The sequence below is a fragment of the Heteronotia binoei genome, chromosome 21, assembly GCF_032191835.1.
Source record: "Heteronotia binoei isolate CCM8104 ecotype False Entrance Well chromosome 21, APGP_CSIRO_Hbin_v1, whole genome shotgun sequence".
Classification (NCBI taxonomy): Eukaryota; Metazoa; Chordata; class Lepidosauria; order Squamata; family Gekkonidae; genus Heteronotia; species Heteronotia binoei.
In genome coordinates, this window is record NC_083243.1 from 173,412,047 (window position 1) to 173,434,763 (window position 22,717).

The window sequence follows — 22,717 nt, forward strand, 5'->3', positions numbered from 1 at the left end:
ACTAACAAATAATGGAGACTTCAACATAAACAGCAATCAAAATATCACGCCTACTGTAAGCTTATCTTGCTAACGATTTCCTAATTTCTCCTTGACTTGCCTGCTATTCATCATCCATTGCCTGTCAATAACTTCGACGCTAAGCTGTTGCCCTCCAAAACTCTCTCTTCTTTTTCTTCCTTATTAGCACTAATAAAGTTTTCAGTTTTCTCTCCTCCTCGCAGGACTCCACGTGTGTTCCTTGATTGGGCTTGGGGACACAACGGGCCACAGGTTTGCGAAGAACACGGCTCTTCCAATGTTATAGACAGAAAAAGACTAGAGCAGCACCTAGCAGACTGAGCGTGGACCTAAGCCCTGATGATGCAAAAAAATATTCGTCATCGTTGGCTAAAAGTCCCTTGTCAAGGAAGTCTTTGAAGGAACGGGACCAAAATTGTGGACACGTCGGCCATAGATGTGTAAAAGGACTGGACTGAGAAAGAAGGCTGATCACATAGAGACAGAAAAGGGCTGTGCCAGTTTGTAGGGCTTTCCCCACAGATTAGGGTTGCCAAGTCCAATTTAAGAAATATCTGGGGACTTTGGGGGTGGAGTCAGGAGACATTTGGGTGGAGCCAAGATCAAGGCTGTGACAAGCATAATTGAACTCCAAAGGGAGTTCTGGCCATCACATTTAAAGGGACGGCACACCTTTTCAATGCTTTCCTTCCATAGGAAATAATGAAGGATAGGGGCATCTTCTTTTGGGGCTCATAGAATTGGACCCCCTGGTCCAATCGTTTTGAAACTTGGGGGATATTTTGGGGAGAGGCACTAGATGCTGTACTGAAAATTTGGTGCCTCTACCTCAAAAAACAGTCCCCCCAGAGCCCCAGATACCCGCAGATTAATTCTCCATTATTTTCTATGGGAATAAATCTCTATAGGGAACAATAGAGTACCCAGCAGACATTTCCCTCCCCCTGCTTTCTGACGACCCTGAAGCGGGGGGGAGGGTCTCCAAACCGGGGGATCCCCTGCCCCCACCTGGGGATTGGCAACCCTACCACAGATAAATGTTAGGAGCTAGAGCGGTGCCCATTTCTGTCCATAAATCTTGTCTATCCCTCTGGTATTTCGTTTTGTATTATTTCCTTATGCTACATATCAATTCGAAAACAGGGCAAGAAAGCATAAAAAGACAGCAAAATCCAAAAGGAATTCCGCCCCGCAGGCAACAGCGGCGTGTGAAGTCGCGGCCATCCTTTCCGCTCTATGGTTTCTCTCGCTCTAGAAGCGTCGCGTTCCTTTGAGCCGGAAGTAACCGAAAGAGGGCGCGCGAGGCGCCCCGTGACGTCACCCCCCGCCGCAGGTCACGTGGGGTGGCGGAAGCGCGGTAAGCTTTCCCCTCCCCCTTGGCGGAGCCCGGCGCGGCTGCAGCATGTCGGACACGGCCTCTCAGGTGTTGGTGGGCTCTGGCCTCGCCGTGCTCTCGCAGCCGCTCATGTACGTGAAGGTGCTAGTGCAGGTGAGGCCTTCGGACGCGGCTGGTTTCCCGTCCCTGGGAGAAAGGAGGGGTCCGAGAGCAGAGGAAGGGGGGGGAGGAGTCGTAGCGGCCCCACGTGACTGCCCTTCCCTGCTGACCGCGGCGGCCCCCTCTCGCGACAGCGTTGCTATAGTAACGGTGCCCCTTCAGCTAGTCGTCGACCTTTTCCGCCTGCTTTATTTGCCCCCGTGCCCGTTTGTTCCTGTGCAGAGGTGGCCCGCTTCCGAGGTGCCTTGCCCCAACCTTGATAATAATAATAATAATTAATAATAAATTTTATTTATATCCCGCCCTCCCCGCCTAAGCAGGCTCAGGGCGGCTAACAACAGGTTCAAACAAAAAAATTATACAGGATATAGTAAAATTTTAAGACAGCTATACAGTATAAAATAAGTTTTTAAGACAGCATTAAAATGATACAGTAATTTAAATCAGCAATATCTAAAACCATTCCAGTTAATAATTTAACAGCAGCAATGATGCTCCTGGCGCTATTCCGTCCATTTGCATAGTGGCAGGTCAACCTTCGTGACGGAAAGAAAGTCGGTTCCATTGACTCCGATCGCTGTACTCGTTTCTAATCTTCTCCTGTTTGTGTCCAGTTGGTAGCCTCGGAAAGGACCTAAAAGCACAAATCTGGAAGGAGGAGCAGCGGCAGCAACTGGTGCTTACTGCCACTTGCTCCTTCCCCCCAGTTTCATCTGTCCTGGAGTAGCAGCCTTAAGAGCCTCTCCTTGCGACTGGGGCAGGAGGAGAGGAGTCGCTTCCCCGTTGTAACGTTTCAGTCCAGTTGTGGTGGACAGCGGGGCAGAAGTCTTTTGGCCCTTTGCAGAGGTCTCCCCTGTTGTAAAAGGCATGCTTCTTCTTGGGCTTTGCAGAGGTCAAACACTCTGCCAGCTGCTTGTCGCACTCGCACGCCATCCTTCCGCAGGTGCTTGTGGACCGACACACTGTCTCTGAACTCTTGCAGAACAGTTTGTAGCGCTGCCACTTGACTCTCCTGTGGCATTTCAGAGAGAGTCTGGTGTGGCGGTAACAGCAGTCGTGCAAGAAACAGCACTGGTCCACTGCATCTAGAGGTCTTCCAGAACCACCAGTCCCACAGTAGCATCCGTACAGATTGATTGCTAACAGTGGGGTTTGCAGCCGGTGCCGGTAACACCACAGAGTCAAAACCATGTCTAAAATGCTGCGCTTCCCTCGTTGGCTGCTTTTGCTCTGGCCACATTCCTGGGAGAACAGAACTGCCAATTCTAGCCACAGTGCAATCCTCATTGTAGAAGTCTTTGAAAATGTAGTTCAGAGTTTCAGCTTCCTTTGTTTGACATTTGTTTCTTCGCCCTCAGATGTTCTTCTGAATTCAGATCAGTTTTGTGCTGGCTTTATATTCACCTCATATTCAAAGGAATCCTTGTCCTGTTTTTTACTGGTAGAGGCTGAGACACTCCCAATAGGTCCAGACCAAAAGAACATCTTTATTTAGCACATTTGACTGCATGTTGTTTTGGCCACTTGTGGCTTTGGGCTTGCAGTGTCATTGAGTGAAAATGATGTGGCTGCAGAGAAACAAAAACACGTCTGTACAAAAAACATCTCACTCGTTTTTGGGATGTTTTAATAAAAAACGTGAACTTGGGAAGAATATTTGCATAAGTGTGAATGCACTGATCCCTGCAGTGTTTCAAATGTTTTGAATCTAGGAACAGTTATGAGATTACCTATTCTTAGCCTCACGATTATTTCAGTATTTTTATGCTAGCCAGTACTAGTGCTTTGTGATAGAATATGCATCTATATAATCATGCTACCGCTGCCTGGATGCAGTAGAGTTCCAGTGTGCCTGTAAAAGTTTATGCTAAGCTGTTGATCCTAGATAAGAGTTGTATGCAGATTATGGGAAATGCATTACCTAACATGACCTGCTGTGACAAATCAAGCAGTGGTTCATATTATACAAAGCAGAGCAGTTCGAAGGTAGGACAATCACATCTAGTTAACTTTGGGATTTATTGTCCTAGTTGCAATGAACTCTTAACTCTAAAGGCAGGCAGTTTCCTTCAAGGAAGTTATTTATTCTAAATGGTCTTTTGGGGGAAAAGTCAACAGAAAAGGGAAAACTTCTCTGGATACAAGAATGGGCCAAGGCAGTGCCATCCTTAGCAGAGTTACACCTCTAAGCCTGTCAATATTTGGTGGACTGAGAAATGTTGTACTCTGTTTAGCACTGTTGATGGGGGTGAGGATTTGCCTATATTCTGTAGTCTTAAATGTCTGATACCTAGTGTACTTATACTCTCCCCCCCCCACCAATAAGCAGTCTAACTTTTTATCCAATAACAATTGCAAACTGTGTCCATTGTGGAAAAGTAATGGCTTTGGTTTTTGATGCACTGGAACAGTAAGGCAGAATACAGAATTAAGTATTCTCATTTTTTTCTGGTGTATCTTACAGCTGTTGGCCAAACAAGTAGTTATCAGAGCTAGATAGTGTTGGAACAATTTCTAAGTGTATGATTCACTCTTGAGATTGTCTTTTTATCTTTTTGCTTTGAAGGTGGGATATGAACCCCTCCCTCCAACTTTGGGAAGAAATATTTTTGGGCGACAGGTTTATCAGCTGCCTGGTCTCTTTGCTTATGGTGAGTGTATAACATGTGAGTGGTGTTTATGAACCAGGAAGAGCCTAACACAGGTTTGCAATGCTGTCATTAAAAGGTAAAGGTGCAAGCACCAGTTGTTTTTGACTCTGGGGTGACGTTGTTTTCACGGCAGACTTTTTACGGGGTGGTTTGCCATTGCCTTCCCCAATCATCTACACTTTTCCCCCAGCAAGCTGGGTACTCATTTTACTGACCTCGGAAGGATGGAAAGTTGAGTCAACCTCGAGTTGGCTACCTGAACCAGCTTTCGCTGGGATGGAAATCAGGTTGTAAGCAGAGGGCTCCGACTGCAGTACTGCAGCTTTACCACTCTGCCTAATGCTGTGATTAGGAACCCACAATTTGTTACCTATTCCTTTTGGTGTAGATATTTCATGTATACTTGCTTCTGCTAGAAGTCTGCAATTGCTGAAGGGTAGCAGTCATAATTATAAGGCTAAAGTAATGATGATGTTAGTTGGGCATTTGAACAGAAAGAACTGTCTTATCTTAGTGTTCTTTCAACTCAAAGGTCTCAACAGATCGAGATCAATCGCCTTATAGGCAGTCACTGTAGCTAAATATTTAGCAACTGCTAAGGTGGTTTTCAGATCCCCATCCACAAGGAAAGACTGGATGATTTTTTTTAGGCGATGAATTCACTTAATTTGTTATAAGGGAGGACAAATACCTTTCTCTTAAGCTGACCAGATCAACATTTACAAATTCTGTCTGAACACACCATGCTTACAAATTGGCCTTCCAGAATGTCCAAGGGAAAAGAATTTAAGCAAGCATAAATGCTCTTCTGTAATGAGGGATTGTTGGGTCTTATAAGTAGGTCAGAATAGCATAAGAGAAGGGAGCCGTAGGAATGGTTGCTAGCTTTAGAATTCCATTAAGTGGAATAAAGGTTCCTAATATTAGGTAGCAAGTAATGTTTGGTCAACTGGGTATTTTTCCTTCCGGGCACCACACTCATTATTTGGCCAGTATATGCACACGCATGTCCCAGCAGTGTCATATTTCATCCTTCAGCTTGTGTGATAACATTACTGATTTATGTGATGATGTTATACACCGTTTCTGGACAATTTTCAAGCTAATAATCAGGGCTACCAAGAGAAAGGGTACTAACGGGACAAGATTATGAGGGCCCTAGCTGCTCTGGGTCTTGAACTGGGCCAGTCATGGAATTAGACTTCAAACAGTGTTTGGGTTGGTTCTGGATAGTGTGTCGAGGGCAAGAGGGGGTCTTTGGCTTGGACCCATGGTATCCAACCCGGTTCTCCCAGATAAGAGAGCTCTGGCTGACCCAAGGCCATTCCAGCAGCTGCAAGTGGAGGAGTGGGGAATCCAACCCGGTTCTCCCAGATAAGAGAGCTCTGGCTGACCAAAGGCCATTCCAGCAGCTGCAAGTGGAGGAGTGGGGAATCCAACCCGGTTCTCCCAGATAAGAGAGCTCTGGCTGACCAAAGGCCAAACGGATAAAAGGAAGTACTTCTTCACCCAAAGGGTGATTAACATGTGGAATTCACTGCCACTGGAGGTGGTGGTGGCTGCAAGCATAGCCAGCTTCAAGATGGGATTGGATAAAAATATGGAGCAGAGGTCCATCAGTGGCTATTAGCCACTGTGTGTGTGTGTGTGTGTGTGTGTTGTGTTTTGGCCACTGTGTGATACAGTGTTGGACTGGATGGGCCATGGGCCTGATCCAGTATGGCTTCTCTTATGTTCTTATCTCTTGGCAGCCCCTATTAACTTGAGCTCTGTAGGAAATGGTGCTGTTTGGTAAGGACAAGCACAGCACAGGAGGTACACTAACATTGGCAGTCTAGTCCACAGTTAAGCATGCTGAAATCAGACCGTTAATAGACTTTGTTGTGCTCTGGGTTATGCTTATCATCACTTATGATAACCTTGATACTGATATTTCTTGCTTCCCATCAAGCTTAGCCTTTTCTTTCAGAGCATGGACTTGTTATGTATTTTAACTGCTGGAGTCTCCTCTTGGTAGGTATGCTAGATAAATGGGGAGGACAACCATTGTTGGGGCAGATCATTATATTTATGTTGTTGTTTTTTTCCAGCTAAACACATTATGAAGATTGATGGAAGGGCGGGACTCTTCAAAGGCTTGACGCCTAGACTCTGCTCAGGAGCGATAGGCACTGTAGTGCACAGTAAAGTTTTACAGGTATCTTAATTCTGTAATAGAATAAATTTTAATATGCAGAATGCTTCGCAGTCTTTTATCTTTTTTTTTTTTTTTTGCCTGTGGCAGAAACATTTGTGAGATTTATTTATTTTATCAAATTTTTATCTCACCTTCCCCTGCTGCTAACAACAGTTAAAAACGACATAAAATATAAAAAAAAACAGAATATGCAATAAAATCATTTCCATACATTTTACAGTCATTAAAAGTCCAAGATGCACGTTGATGTTCTGGCTATTCTGATTTTCTGGTTTGAATTATATTGGTTCAGTGAGATTGCCAGTGCTGTGGAATAATGGCCACCTCTCTTTTATCTGTTCAAAGCGAGTTTAAACAGTTCGGTCTTACAGGCCCTGTGGAACTGTGGAAGGTCCTACAGAGCCCTGAGGTTTTCGGGGAGGGCATTCCACAGAGTGGGGGCTATTACTGAGAACGCTCTGGTGGACAATCTAGCTCCTTTCCATTAGAATTCCATTAGATAACTATTCCATTAGAAAACTGTTGCTGAGTTGGATTGATAAGATGTTAGCTTTTTTATAATATTGACTGCAAGCCCCAAGTGTTTTGGTGGAGACTGCTAATGTGCTTGACACTTACAGTGCAGTCCACCATACGAGGAGAGATTGTGTATTTGTGGGGACAAGAAACCGGAAGATAGGGAACATGTATTATTCCAATGTAAATTATATCAGTGTATTAGGGCCGACTATATACTCCTGATCTGTTCCAGTGTCCCTGGGAGAAATATTAGATATCAGCTAGACAAATTATTGGCGGATAGGAATAAAAGAACCACTTTATGTGTGGCAAAATTTGCTTCGCGAGCTATAAGTCTCCGGAAGCAATTCCTAAGGGAAATATCCAACTGAATGCCTTGGCTATGGAATCTAATTAGTGTTCTGGAGGGAAATTATATCATACTGTGTATGTTTTATTCTGATTATTGTTTTACCTGATTGTATTTTATTAAGTTATTTGTATTTAATTTGTCTGGTCTATGACCGTATTAAACTGTATACTACAGTGCAGTCCTAAGTAGTTACACCTTTCTGAGCCCGTTAACTACAGTGGACTTAGAAGAGTGTAACTGTGTTTACGATTGCTCCGTTTCGGCACAGTCCTATGCAGAGTTACTCCAGTTTAGTCTTGCTGCAAAGCTCATTCATACTTTTTTAGGTTAAAATAAGAGGTAATGCATTAATTTTTCCTATATATGAAATGCAAGATCTTGAATTTCTTTCTGACGACAGTAGTTTCAAAGAGTAGTTGTGCAGGTCGGTAGTGGAAGATTAGATTCAACTCTGGTAGCACCTTAGAGACCGACAAGATTTTCAGGGTATGAGCTTTCAAGAGTCAAAGCTCCTTAAGGACTCCGGGCTCTCTATTCTTACTTGGATCTGATGGATGGAGCTTTGACTTTCAGAGTTTATACTCCCAACATTTTGTTGCTCTCTAAGGTGCTACTGGACTCTAACGTAGCTGTTTGAATCTTTTTTAGGTGGGGAGTTGTTTTTGCTTTATTTAAATATTTATAATCTGTGTGCCAATAAAACATACATGAAACAGCACATATAATTACCAGTTTAAGGCTGTAGTCCAATAGACACTTTCTTGGAAGTATCCAGGAGTACAAAAATTTTGATTGACTTCAGTAGCCAGAATTTGACATTGCCAGACTCTGTCTACACCCAATCAAAGAGGAGTGGATTCTTGTTTCTGACATCATGCTAAATGTCAGAGGGGCTTAGAACACACCTGAAATTCAGCATGAGCTTGTAGCTCAAGTTCAGGAGGAAGGGGAAGGCTGTTTCATATCATACTGTGTCTCCAAGATGCTTTAAGTGCCTCCAGTGAGGATTAGCCCATACCTTCCTGATGAGCTTGGGAGAGGAAAGGAATAATCTTCATGTTTGTGCTGTCCTTCCATGTCATCAGAAGAGCAATATTTGGACCAGTGCTAGCCCATCTTTTAAAGTTGAGGAACAGGATGAGATTTGTTCCTCCAGGGCACATGAAGGCCACAAAAGTGCAATATATTTTAAGAATGATTACCCATCTTCAGGATCAACAAGAGGCTTGCTGAATGAGGAGCACTTGCTTTTTTTCCCCCCGATGAATTTTATTAAGGAGATTTTAAAACTAAGAGACTAAAAAACAACCAGATACACAGCTAAAAAGTAAAGCAAGAAAAAGAGAAAGAAAATATAAAGAAATAACTTCTGGTTTTCTCCACAACAAATACAAGCAAAATTACAAACTTCGGACTGACTCTTTTAGTACTAAAAAAATAAGTTTCTCTTTTTTCCCCAGCCTCTAATCTTGTCTCCCTTAATCCTCAAATCCACATCTCATCAGTTCATTTTTTCTCATTTCCTGCAAAAAGTCAATAAAGGGTTTCCAGTTAGTGATAAATGTAGATAATATCTTTTCTCTAATCAAGGAGGTAAGTTTACCCATCCTGCAGGTTGTGTCATCTTCAACAACCATTCCTCTGTAGTGGGTAATATTGAAGTTTTCCATTTTTGTGCATATATTAATCTCGTTGCTGTCATCATGTATAAAAACAGAATTCCATTATTTTTCTCTTAGCTGTCTGTCCACTAGTTCCAAAAGAAAAGCCTCTGGTTTCATTTGAACATTAGTCTGTAGAATCTTCTGACTTAAAGAGTATATTTGTGTCCAATTTTTTTTTAGCTATGTTAAGCGATAAAAAGTGAGGGGCATTTGCTTTTGAGAGCAGTGAATACACTGTGAGACTCTGAAAGTAAGCCCCACCGAAGACAGTGGCAGTTCTGAGTAATCATGAGTGTTAATCATGAAGAATGTTTTGGCTGTTGTCACCATCTATCACTTTCACTATTCATTCTCAGACTAAATGGAAGGTTCCTTTACAGGTTCATGTTTTTAAAAGGCCTTCTGGTGCTGAGCTCCATAAGCATTGGCTGCAGAACAGTGAACTGATATTAGATCAGGCTTTTCTATGGGCTGCCTAGATTGCTGCTCAACCCTTAAACAAAAGTTTCTCTGCTTTTAGTCACAGAGCTGAATGGGCAGCTGAATACTTTGATTTAGTTTTGAAGTTCTTTGAACAGATGACAACCCTCTTTCAAAAAAACCCCTTTACCAGAAACCAAGCAGTGAAGAATCCTCTGTGATCTACTGGCATGTAAGATTAGAATGGATATTGCACACATTACTACAGAAGAATTTGCAAGTATTTAAAGTGTTAAAATACCCCCCCCCCAGAAATACGTAATTGTTAATAAGAATAATAACATGTGCTTTCCTAGTGAAAGCTGTCAGTTGACATACTGAAGAAGCCTTTGAAAGACGACACGATTGTGAACAGTTGTTAATTGTCTTTTGTAAATAATAAAGCTACTCTTGATCCACTTTCCTAATATGCTAGTATTCTTAAGAGAAGCAGTATTTCTAAATGGAGAAATACTTATACATGAAGCTATCCTTAGGCACAGCTGTGAGTTACGGAAGTGAGAAGCTCAGCCAGAACCAGAACCATTTTCACATCAGTTTTGCTAAACCTTTCTGATATATGTACTGAATCTCTGGGGTGAAGGTTGGGGTAGATCGATTGGTGTGCTTAGAAAATGTGCTTTGATATTTAAGCAGTTCATCAGCCCATGCTTGTAAGGATGTAGGCAAAGATTTATGTTTGATGTTATTCTTTATGCTAAGGGATATAATCTGAGATTCCGAAACTAGAAGCAAGTAGTGAACTGTGCCTGTGAAGCAGACAACTCAAGTGACCCACAGAGAAGAGGCATGCTCAAATATGGAACTGAAGCCAGTCTTACATGACAGAAAATTCCAGTTTCTGAATGCAGCAGCCGAATTATATGTGTGTGTGAAGTAGATCCTATACAGGGCCTCTCCTAGAAAGTTAACTGTCTTGTTATTAGAGGTTTAATTTTAAGCATAGTGGCTGTACAAGCTGCATATGGTTTTCATAGCTTAGATCCTTCTGTTTTCTTCCTGTTTAGCGATGTCAAGAAGACGACCAAGCGGAGGTATGTTGATTCTAGGTTCTTTGCTAAGTTTTATTCTTCTTTCTGTGGGGCGTGGTTATTCCTTCCTTGCCATTTCTTGGGATTATGTTGTTAGGAGAAATTAGTGGTCAATATTGGACAGTATATGGAGTATTGTTTATCATGTGGAAAGTATATGGCAGTGCAAAGTATTATCTTCCCAGAATTGAGAGAAACTAGATCTTGCACAATCTCTAGAGACACTGCCACCCTAGAGCTTTTAAAGCTGCCTTTCTTTTGTTTTGTTTTTTCCTACAGGAGGTTAGAAGAAGCCGCAAGGAGTCCTCTCTGGAGAAAGTAATCAAGGAGGTAAGATAAAGGGCTGTATTGCCACAGATAGGCTGTGTGTGGCTGCTTTAGGACTTCACATGCTCTCATGTAAGGGCGATGTTGCAGACTTAGGAATTCTGCCCTAATGAGACTAGAATGGTGTTTCAGCAGAATTGGTTGCCTACTATGGAAGATCTTGTCTGTGTTTTGGAGGACTGTGATGCGTGATAGGATTTCTAACATCCTGCTTTGGTCTACTATTATCCACAAAATTTCTGATGTGTTGGAGACAGACACACAAGGGCATGCATGCATCCATTCACAGAACAGGACTTTTCCTCTTCAATATAATGCCCCTGTATAAATTGGTGGTGCGGGCTCATTTGGAGTACTGTGTACAATTCTGGTCACCGCACCTCAAAAAAGATATTATAGCATTGGCAAAAGTGCACAAAAGGGCAACTAGAATGATTAAAGTGTTGGAACACTTTCTCTATGAAGAAAGATTAAAACGCTTGGGGCACTTTAGCTTGGAGAAATGTCGACTGAGGGGTGACATGATAGAGGTTTACAGGATTATGCATGGAATAGAGAAGGTAGAGAAAGAAGTACTTTTCTCTCTTTCTCACAATATGAGAACTTGTGGACATTCAATGAAATTGCTGAGCAGTCGGGTTAGAACTGATAAAAGGAAGCACTTCTTCACCCAAAGGGTGATTAACACAGAATGTGGTAGCGGCTGCAAGCATAGACAGTTTCAAGATGGGATTGGATAAACATATGGAGCAGAGGTTCATCAGTGGCTGTTAGCCACAGCGTATTGTTGGAACTCTGTCTGGGGCAGCGATGCTCTGTATTCTTGGCGCTTAAGGGGCAGGGGGAGAGTGGGAGGGCTTCTAGTGTCCTGGCCTCACTGGTGGACCTCCTGATGGCACTTGGGGTTTTTTTTGTCACTGTGTGACACAGAATGTTGGACTGGATGGGCCATTGGCCTGATCCAACATGGCTTCTCTTATGTTCCCTTTCTGCTGCAGCCCACTGAACCCCTTGAAATTTTGTTGTAGGAAAGGGGCAGCTGACCCTTCACAATAGCATTGGGGCAAAGTAGAGATCTGCAATAGAAGGAGGGAAGTGTCAGAAATCACACACACCCCACAATCACACACACCCCTTCTTTCAGAGGAATGACATAGTAGGATATGGGTCATTCTGTTCCCCCTGTGTTTAGGGGCAGGTTTCTCCTCCACTGCAACCATGTTTCGGATGCAGTATTTTAATAAATGAGAACAAAACCTGTCCTCTGTCCATAGTAACCTATGGGAGTAGAGCCATAGGCAAGTGAACCAGTCAGGGTCAGTTTGGGAGGATTTTCCCCAATCACCTTCCCTCAATTCCACAGGCACACATGCAGAAATCCCATCAGACCTCTAAAAAAAATAGGCACCAGACGGTTTTAAAGTCAGAAACCAAATAAATATTTATTGGATAACAAAAGGCAAGGGAGAGGGATGAAATAATATTTATTAGATCTGATCAATAACAATGAATCAGTCGGCAGGCAGATGGTTGGCAAAATAATCAATTACTCAACAAAGAGATTTGTCAGGCTGAGGAAAAAATTAGATATATATAACCCTGGCAGAAGATTATTGAACTACCAAACAGGCAGGCTTCAGAATTCTATAGAACTCTGAAAGGCAGGCAGTGCTTTACTGGGCACTAGGAATGCTTTGCAGTTCAGATGATATAACCCTATGCTCTGGCTATTCAAATCATAAAAATAACAAGCTGTCAGTCACTCTTTTCCACACACAGAGAGAACTCCTGACTGGTGCCCTCACAGCCATTCCACACTAGCATCCAGGACTCACAACCTTTGAGAACTAATACCAGCCCCTCACTCCTAATGTGTTTCAGCCCCAGCTAGTTTTCTGGTCTGAATCTTGGGGAAACCCTGCTGACCACCAGAATCCAGTCTTCCCTTCTGAGTGTTTGTGTGACCTCAGTTTGTACAAAGAGTCTGCCTTGATGTGCTGGCAGAACTCCCACAGAGAGTTTCTTCTCACAGAAAATGCCCCCTTCTGACTTCAGTCTCTCTCTCAGACAGACACTCAACCCAGCTGTGTCTCCACAAGGAACTAAGCTCCACTTGGCTGTTCTCAGCTCCATGTCCAGTTGCTTCCACAACTGACCAGCCTAAGCCACAGTCTTCACACTTCAGACTCTGAAGACTCCAAAACTTAAACTGAAAAACCCCTTAGGCGTTCCCTCCTAGCCTTTTCATTTCACTACATTTCAGTTCCCATGGCTGCATCTTAGCCAATTGCCGCTAGCCTGTTCCCAGCTTCTCAGGTTAAGTTCCTATCCTGAGTTCGTCACAAGTTTTGCCTCCTCAGTGGTATTCCAGCCTGAAGCTTGTTTCCTTTGTCCTGTGTCAGTAGATGGTGGCCATTCCAGGATCAAATAATTGGCCGGTGAAACTATGCCAAACTGTGACCTTCATTTCTGTTTCCTTATTAGTTTCATTTATACCTTATCTTCCCAGTGGGGACCCAGAGCAACATACCTCGTACTCCTCCATTTTATCCTCACAGCAACCCTGTGATATAAGTTAGGCTGAGTTTGTGTGATTGGCCCAAGGTCACGCAGTAAACTTATGCTGCAGGGTGAGGATTTGGACTTGGGTCTCCAAGATTCTAGTCTGACACTGTGACCACTTTGCCACACTGGATCTTAAAGTTAACACACACACACACACATGCCATACTCTTGGGGCTAGATTTATTTAAGAAGTGTTTGCTGCTTGGACTTGTAGGGCTTGCTTATGAGTACTGAAACATCAGGACTGTTTTGTTATTTCTCTGAAAGAGCTGCAGCAACACCCTTCTTCCCAGAATAGTGAACGGCATTCTATCACTGTTGTTCAGTAATAGAATGCACGGTGGAAAATGTTTTAACCTTTGCACTCCTTTAGTGAAAATTTACTTTTGCTAAATTAGACATTTGGGGTCTGTCATTGTCTGGTCAGGGTCCATTACTGTCTGGTCACAGTGGTCATCTCAAAGGAGCCCAGTGTGTAATGGAGTGCCCCCCAGAAATACTATGTCTAGTGTGAGGACCATTTAAGGTGCTCCCTCTAAATAAGCTACGGCCTTCTGAAGTATGTCACTCATCTCAAAAGAGCCTTGCCCTATAGAGGAATTATAATTCCATTTTAACTGTAGACTTAAGTCAAAGTGCAGCTTTTTAACAAACATGATACAAAATGCTTCACATTGTGATCCAGATTAGCAGAAGTCATGAAGTCCTTCAGTGGAACCTGATCAGGTGAGAGCGCCTGCCATCCCTTCAGATCTTGTGCTTCCTTTGCCAGTTGATTATTCAGTCTTCTTCACAATCTTATTAACCTTCAGGATTGCATGTCTTTCTGCTGATGCTTCTGGGTTTGTTTTATCTTAGACTTCTCAAGAAATGGTTGCACGTTCTGCTGCTACGCTAGTCACTCACCCTTTTCATGGTAGGTATGGACTGGTAACCTTTCAGTCACAACCGGCATACATTTTAATCTCAGGACAATGAGCACTGGTTCCATCTCTACCACCAGTTGTTAAAAGAGTAACGGAGTGCTATATTCTTGTGTCTTTAGAACTGATGTTTCATGAGCTTAGCTACCTCATCTTGTAAAATGTTGGAGTTGTTTTTACTTTGATTGTAGAAAAGAGCAAGAGTCGAATAGCTCCTTAAAGAGGGACAAAATCTGTGGCAGGGTATGAGCTTTCTGGGTCAGTGCTTCTTCAGGTGAAGAAGTGAGCAGTGACTCACAAAAGCTCCTCACCTGCCAAAAGCTCCTCACCTGCCACAGATTAGTCTTTAAGGTGCTGCTTGACTCTTGCTCTTTTCTGCTACTACAGAAAGCCTAAAACAGCTATCCGTCTTGATTTTTTCCCTTTGATTGTGACTGGGGCTTGGTTTACACACGCTGCAGAATGAGGTGGCAGAGCCTTGAGGTAGCAGAACGGACCGTTCAACGTCAGACTGCAGGAGGGTGTTTAAAAGGGCTCAAGGAGAAAATTAGCATAGAAGCAAGAAAGCTGGTCCAGAACTTTTGGTTCAGATGCTAGTCTGCTGTTTGTTGAAAGGTTTGCTTTTAAAAAAAAACACGGGGCCCTTTCAGAAATTGTATTATGTGCCTGCAGTGTGAAATGACACGTGTTGAAAATTCTGTCACCAGCATTGAAGGTCAGGCTTTAGATTCGTGGAGCAGAGTATTCCCATACTGTCCTGAACAGGGAACAGCAAGTACGGCAGACTTCCCTCATTGATGTTCTCTCTGTTGGCTCTTTCGTTTTCTTCCAGTGATCACTCTGAGGTGTATGGTGCAGTTCATTGGCAGAGAGACAAAGTACAGGTATGTACATACTGGAGAGCCAATTTGGTGTAGTGGTTAAGTGTGCGGACTCTTATCTGGGAGAACCGGGTTTGATTCCCCACTCCTCCACTTGCACCTGCTGGAATGGCCTTGGGTCAGCCATAGCTCTTGTAGGAGTTGTCCTTGAAAGGGCAGCTGCTGTGAGAGCCCTCTCAGCCCCACCTACCTCACAGGGTGTCTGTTGTGGGGGAGGAAGGTAAAGGAGACTGTGAGCCGCTCTGAGACTCTTCGGAGTGGAGGGCGGGATATAAATCCAATATCTTCTTCTTCATACGTGTGAGTTGACGTCATTCAGGTTTTACCTTACAAGGCTGATGCTTGTAGCTGAGAAAACGAAAAAGGTGGTGGGGAGAAATTAATGTGTGACGATTTTGGTTTCCGGTTATCTTTACTGGGGGGGGGGGGGGGGAGACAGATGGAAGAGTGAGATGATGGGACAGTTGGGGAATGCCCTGTTTAGTGTTTTCCTTGTTGTGTTATAACTTGATGGATTTCTCTTTTTTATTTTCCAGTGGCGTGTTTAGCTCCTTCGTTACAATTTACCGGGAAGAGGGCATCCTTGGATTTTTCGCGTGAGTATTTGTCCTGGGAAGCCTCCACAAGGGGTAAGCCCTCCCATCCCCCCACCCTCTGAGAGGGCCACTGAATACTGTTTGTAGGACAGACATACTTCACGGGAGGGCTGCTGCCTTGTTTGTTATACTGGCAAGGTGAGTCCTCCTCTACAGCGGACAGATGTAGGAGCATGTGTGGTGTGATGTTTCCCAGTTAATACACCGATATTTATTCTCTTTCAGGGGCCTTATTCCCCGCCTGCTGGGAGACATTCTGTCCTTGTGGCTCTGTAACATGCTGGCCTACCTCATCAATACCTATGCACTGGAGAATGGAGTAAGTGTCTATCATGCAGTCTGAGGCATATGGGTGATGGAGTGCTGATCTCAAGCAGTTCTGTTCATATTGGTCAGACCGGGATAATCTTTTTCTGCTCCTTCTGCCCTCTTGCTTTGCTGCCCTTAGCCTTTGAATGTGATTCCTCATTGCTGCCTGTTAAGCATTCACAGGAAACTCCTGGGTTTTCTCCCTCCCTGTTAGGACCAGATGGGTTTGAGAACAACTTCTGCTAATGGAGGAACATGGTTATATTCATTGATTTCTTTTCTTTCATAGGTCTCTACCATGACTGAGATGAAGAGTTACTCTCAGGCTGTCACTGGTGTGCGTGTGTAATTCATTTTTCTGGGGCGGGGGGGGGGGACAGGTTTTGCTTTCAGTGACAATAGAATTGAGGGCTCGTTTTCTAGTCTGAGGTTGGAGTGGGTGTAACTGGAATAATCCTAGGTCTAATGGGAATAAGGGTGGTTGCTGTGGAAGTGGTTGCTGTGGAGCTGTGCCTGGCTTACAGCTAGGCTTGCCAATCCCCAGGTCCCAGCAGGAGTTCTTCCGCTTTCCCAGGCTCCTTCCCGCCCCCAGTCAGTTGGCCGGCGGGGGGAAGCCCCACCCCCAGAGGACCATGTGACTTTCCCCCTCCGGAGGCTCCAGTCTCCGATTGAAAGGCTTCCTCTTGGGATGTGGTGTCTGTGTTACTTGGAAGAAGTTGGCTGCAACTTGTGAGTAGAGAGGCCAATCCCTCGCTACTTTCTAGCCTCCGGGACCCCTGACCCTAATCAGGAGGCCCATTTACCAATAACATCCATTCGAGACAATTAAATCTGTACGTGGAGATTGTTGCTAGGCTTAAATTATTTTTCAGGTCTGAGATGAACAGCTTTTATTTTCTCCATTTAACTAGAAACGGAAGCTCTCATCCCAGATCAGAATGCCTACTGTAATAAGCATATTGAAATAACTGTGAAGCTCTGGCTGTCCAGCGTGACACACGTTTTCTGTGACTTAGATAGCAGTGGGGTTATATTTGCTTGTAGTTTTTAGGATTGCTACAAACTGATTCACAGCTGGGTGTGTGTGGGGAAAGCTGGTGGCGTCCTTTCTGTTGATACATCTTCCTGAATTACACTTGCAGTTTTTCGCCAGTATGCTGACTTATCCCTTTGTACTTGTCTCAAACCTGATGGCCATTAATAGCTGTGGGTGAGTGCAGAGTATCTTTTTCTTTAATCTGATTTTTGATTGCATGAATTAAAATGTATCTAGTGTGTAGCCTTACTTCCTTACTTCAGGTCCATTTGAGTAGGGAGAATTGTAGCAATGTGCTGTGTCTTACAGCTGTGGCCTCCAGATTTTTCAGTAACTATTCTAAGTAGTTTTGATTCCATAGCCCACAGAGCTTGAAAATGAAGCCTTCAGTGTTTTTCTTTAGATGATAGTTGGAAAAATTCCTACAAAAACTCTACGGTTTTAATTTAGTGGTTAGAGAGCTGTCCTTTTCTGTGCCCTGCCTGTATCCAAAATAGCTGTGGTTGGAGGAAAAAACTCTGTGGTTGGAGGCATGCATGGGTTGCTGTTTTTGTACAAGCACTAACTTTTGTAGATTTATGCAGTCCCAATAGATCTTTATAAATGTGGATAGGTATTAAAGTTATTCAGTAGATTTCCATCCCTGAGTACGGAAGAAAGAAAATGGGTAAGTTTTGCTTTATCAGATAATCATGAGTATTAAAGTTTGCTTAATGAATCTGATAATAGTGAGATAGAAAACTATGAATTTGCTTGGTTTCTTGGGAAAGTTTCCAGTCCAGAAGCCCTCTGATAACAATATGCCATGTATCACGTTGGGGAGCTGTGAGAAAAAGAGGAACTTGGCAGGAATCATTTGCCTTTTACTATGGCACAAGTAGAGCTCAAACTGATAGAATAAGCTCTGTTTACTAAGGGCTATGTGCGTGAAGACTGAATCCATTCTGATCTTGCAGTCATCTCCACCCCAAGGACTGTAATCATACACGGTATTTACAGAGTGCCTGAGTAAATACAGAATAAACTATAATGCATATATGTGGTCTGAATCTAATCCTCTCCTCTCGAGGAAAGTATTCTAGAGGAGCAGTCAAAAAGATCTTGCGGATGTTTCAACTCAGGGCTACAAAAGCCAGATAGAAGTGAGGATTTATACAGACAGCCCTAGCACATACATAACGTGTAAAGTGACTGTAAAACTAGTGGCCACTTCCACTCAGTGACAGTGAATTCCCAAAGTTAGCTGTAAGTTGTATGACATGCTTTCTTCTGTAAGTCTTGAGATTAACTCAGGAAGTTTCACTGGGTGACACCCCTACCCCCCCCAGTTCCAGTATTATACAAGACAGAGAAAAGTTTTTCTATCCACAGTTTTCACAACATTTAGAATTCTATTAATAATCTATTGCGTCATCCTTTAGTTATCTTTTTCCAAGTAAATGCTTTGCTTTTGCAACGCAGCTGACTGACTCCCTATTGGTACCAAAGAAGTGTTCTGATGGTGTGGCTGCTCTGTGTTGTATGTGACAGTTAAATATTGGCTGTATTTTTAGTTGTCTTCCTAGTCAGGATCACAGACACTTTGACTGTGACGCTTATAGAGATGTAAAATTTGAAGCCATGGGAGGGAAATGTTTATTTGGGGGGGAATTGAAATACCTGAAGTACTTACTATCTGTCAAACCTAAACTAATATTACTGCTTTAACAACCTAAAATGCATCACGTATAACTTTAGCATATACAATTGCAGTCTTTGACATATTTATGGAATTTAAAAATTACAAATTCCTTAGTTTTATGCAAGAAAAACTGCAAATACATGAAATACCTGAGAGGAGACTGCAGTCTGATGCACCCTGTGCTTTCTTAACACATGTACCTTAATTTTTGCTGTCCGGAGAGAACTCAAGTTCTTAATGAAACATTTGAGTTTTTCCTCTGAGGCTTTGGTGCAGTTTCTGCCCCGCTTCCAGCAAGTTTGGGCAATAAGCTATTTGTTACCCAGTCTGTGAGTTTGTGTCACAGTGGCTTGAGGTAGAAGTGAAAAGGTCAACCACAAGTCAGGTCAGAAGGACAACAGAAGGTATGCAACAGCTGAAAGGCAACGAAAGCCCTGCCTGCTCCCCTCATGAAGATTAGGTCTCCCTCTAGGTGCAGAAATGCACCATGGGTTTAAGAACTTGGGGAGGAGGTTGGTCCCCCCCCCCCCCCCCGAATTTGTCCAGTTTTCTAACAAGCCTTCACATCTCTAACCACTTCCATTTATTTATTTTCAGTCCTACTCAAAGACCATTAGGGGCAAAAGTGGTTGCTGTGGAAGCTGCGCCTGGTTTTCTGCTAGGCTTGCCAATCCCCAGGTCCCAGCAGGGGTTCTTCAGCTTTCCCAGGCTCCTTCCCGCCCCCAGTCAGCTGGCCGGCGGGGGGAAGCCCCACCCCCAGAGGACCATGTGCCTTTCTCCCTCCGGAGGCTTCAGTCTCCGATTGAAAGGCTTCCTCTTCGGATGGGGTGTCTGTGTTACTTGGAAGAAGCTGGCTGCAATTTGTGAGTAGAGAGGCCAATCCCTCGCTACAGAGTCGCCAGAAGCAGGGTGGGGGGAACGTCTGCTGAGCACTTCATTATTCCCTAGGTGGAGATCAATTCTCATAGGGTATAATGGGGAATTGATCTGGAGGTTTCGGGGGCTCTGAGGGAGCTGTTTTTTGAGGTAGATGCACCAAATTTTCAGTATAGTATCTAGTGCCTCTCCCCAAAGTACCCCCCAAGTCTCAAAACGATTGGACCAGGGGGTCCAGTTCTATGAGCTCCAAAAGAAGGTGCCCCTATCCTTCATTATTTCCTATGGAAGGCAGACATTTAAAAAGGTGTGCAGTCCTTTTAAATGTGATGGCCAGAACTCCCTTGGAGTTCAATTATGCTTGTCACACCCTTGTTCCTGGCTCCGCCCCAATGTCTCCTGGCTCCACCCCCAAGTCCCCCGATATTTCTTGAATTGGACTTGGCAACCCTACCTACTGCTTTCTAGGTGACATTAAGGCTAGAAATCAGGGGTTTGTGCCTGGTTGAAACATAAGATATTGATGAGCTATTTCAACAGAACCTTGTTTTCTGCTTTTCCCCTCAGGCTTGCTGGTGGCCTCCCCCCTTATGCCTCCAAATATAGCTCTTGGCTAGATTGCTGGAGCTGGCTGCATAGCGAGGTATGTGAATTGTCCATTCTTTCCACAGAGGATCATGGCTTTTTTGTCCTACATGTGGATGAGTGAGGAATGATTGCCAGAGGTCCCTTCTCCTCTCCATTATAGACTAAGGTGCTTGTTGACGGGAGAGGAAGTGAATATGATTGTAAGCTACTTTGAGACTTTAAGGATGCCAGACAAATTCACTGAGGTTTGGACTACCTTCTGCCTCAGGTGGATTCCAGCTGTCCTCCCAGTCCCGAAAGTGCCAGAGTGGACTTGTCTGCCTGCCAGTTTCCCTAAAAGACTGGTCTGTGTAGAAGCCAGTGGGGAGGGGGTAGATCCCTTCCACAGCTAACCTAAAACCATTGTGTAGTGTGCTCATGCAAGTGGATCACCCTGGAATTTGTGTGGAGTTACTTTTATGAAAGCCTTGTCTTCACCCTGGCATTCAAACTATGTGTGAGATGGGACTCTTTTGGGAAGAGGTGTGTTTGCATATGAGTTCTAAAGTAGTATTTCCAACTTTCTGCAGACTTAGGCTATCCTTTAAAGACAGTATGAGAGAAATATGTCAGGGTTCCTCCATAGATTGGGAAAGTGGTAGTCTAGCAGGGCTTCTCCCGTAGTGTGGTTTTCCAAAGTACAACAGATCTTCAGAATCAGTTTTGCAAACTAAGTTTCTGTTGGTAAGGTGCTGAAACTTCAGGCTTCGGACTCATTCAAGCTTTTTTCACTCACTCTTTCCCCTTCGCTTGTTTAGGGCAACATGAGCCGAGGAAACAGTCTGTTTTTCCGGAAGGTGCCTGCAGGGAAGCGATATGTGTGGGAGGAGAAGAGATTTCACTGAATCCTGGACCTCTTGTGGCTTCCCCAGATCGCAGAATGATGGCAGTGTGTTGATTTCTATACAGATTTTTTTTAAAAAAAATAATCACTTAATCTTGGGAAACGGAGCTGGCTGTGAGCATGACTTAATGACACAGGTGTGAAGTGAGATCTCTCAGATCAACAGAGAGAGCTGGGGACATGACGAGAAAGTACCACAACTTGAAAATGGTGGCTTAGTCTCTTGTGAAAGCAGGAGTCATTTACCCATCCCCCCAAGAGGAAGGAGGCCTGTTCCGCTGACTTCCTCTTAAAGGGGCTACATCATCCTACTGCTGTTGTAGGTTGGTAGGAAAGCAGTATTTTCCCTGGAAAATAAAGGCTGCCTGTGTGCTTAGCTTGGGGTGGGGTTCCTTGTGCCCTTTTATGTTTTAATGAATTTGGCAAAGCGGACCAATAGTTTTTCCTTCTTTACCCAGGTTCTGCCTATTTTAGTTTTCTTCCCTCCAGACCTGTAAAGCAGATCACCTCGCCTACATGCAGAAAGTGAATCCTGCTTGATTATGCAGAAAGTTAAACATTACCAAGGCTGTCTGTGGGGCAAATAAAGCTTTGATTCCGTCACTAAGGGGAAGCTGGAGGGTGCTGCCAAGCCTCCCTGGTAATGCTTCTGAGGCAGTTTGTGACCGCTGCCACAATGATGCCTGAAACAGCTGCATATGGCTATTGAACAGAAAGCAGCTCATGTGTAGCCACTTATCGTGTAGATTGGGACATCCTTTCCCCTACAGCACTTCAAATTCTTTTTTTTAAGTATTGTATCATGGAGAAAACGACTCCATTATGAGACTTCGTGTAAAAATGGCTGCAATGTAAACCAATTTAGAGCAATCTCCGTGTAGCCTCTCTAATATGAAAATCTTGAGGTGCTCCAACACCTCACCAAAAAGCCTCTGTGACTTCCCTGGTGTTTATACAGAAGTTTTAAATGAACTGGAGCTGCAAGCACTCATCTTCCGGAACAGTTTACTCTATCCGAGGGTTAACAGCTTTCCGATGTGATCCCTTGGATCCAAGAGGCTTCAACAGAGATTGAGTTATCCTTCCGTCTGTACCTGCTGATGAAACCACCGGTGATGCAGAATATGGTGGGCCAAACCCTGTATGCTACGGAGGAAATACTATTAACATTTTTATATGAATAAAGGTGTAGGCAGTACTGCAAGAGGCCATAATTTATTTAAACTTTTCACTATGGTCCTACCAGTAGGTTAATGCAGAAGAGCTTGAAGCCCAAACTGGATGCTTGATCTGGCAGAACTCTCAAGTCAGGATTCCCCCTCGCACGATTGCAGCATTTGCACAGCCGAATTTGATGTTGGGGGACAGAGGTTTCCACGCTTGCTGAATCAGGCCTTGTCACACTCGTGCTCCTTGGTGTCATGTTTGCTGTGCAAACATAGGTCAGGTTGGGGAAACTCTTGACCTGACGAGCTAGGCAATAATGTCTAATTTGGACCTGAGTGTAACTCTTGAAGTGCTTAGTCCCACAGCCTTAATCACTTGCTGGTTATATTGACCACTTTGCTTCTTAATTCCTTATACCTGGCAGCAGGGGTTCTTTGTCCTCTGGCAAGGTTTCAAAACAAGAACATTCATGGTT

The 22,717-nt window shown here is 43.8% G+C and overlaps 1 protein-coding gene across 1 annotated transcript; it reads left to right on the plus strand.

Moving 5' to 3' along the window:
• Nucleotides 1-1,362: 1,362 nt before the first annotated feature.
• Nucleotides 1,363-21,182, plus strand: MTCH2 (mitochondrial carrier 2). Its single transcript, XM_060261977.1, has 13 exons — nt 1,363-1,510; nt 4,083-4,167; nt 6,258-6,364; nt 10,387-10,413; nt 10,690-10,740; nt 14,161-14,218; nt 15,058-15,109; nt 15,643-15,702; nt 15,928-16,021; nt 16,301-16,348; nt 17,154-17,221; nt 20,172-20,247; nt 20,990-21,182. The coding sequence occupies exons 1-13, from the start codon at nt 1,424-1,426 to the stop codon at nt 21,074-21,076; spliced, it is 900 nt and encodes a 299-aa protein (XP_060117960.1). The 5' UTR covers nt 1,363-1,423; the 3' UTR covers nt 21,077-21,182.
• Nucleotides 21,183-22,717: the final 1,535 nt, after the last annotated feature.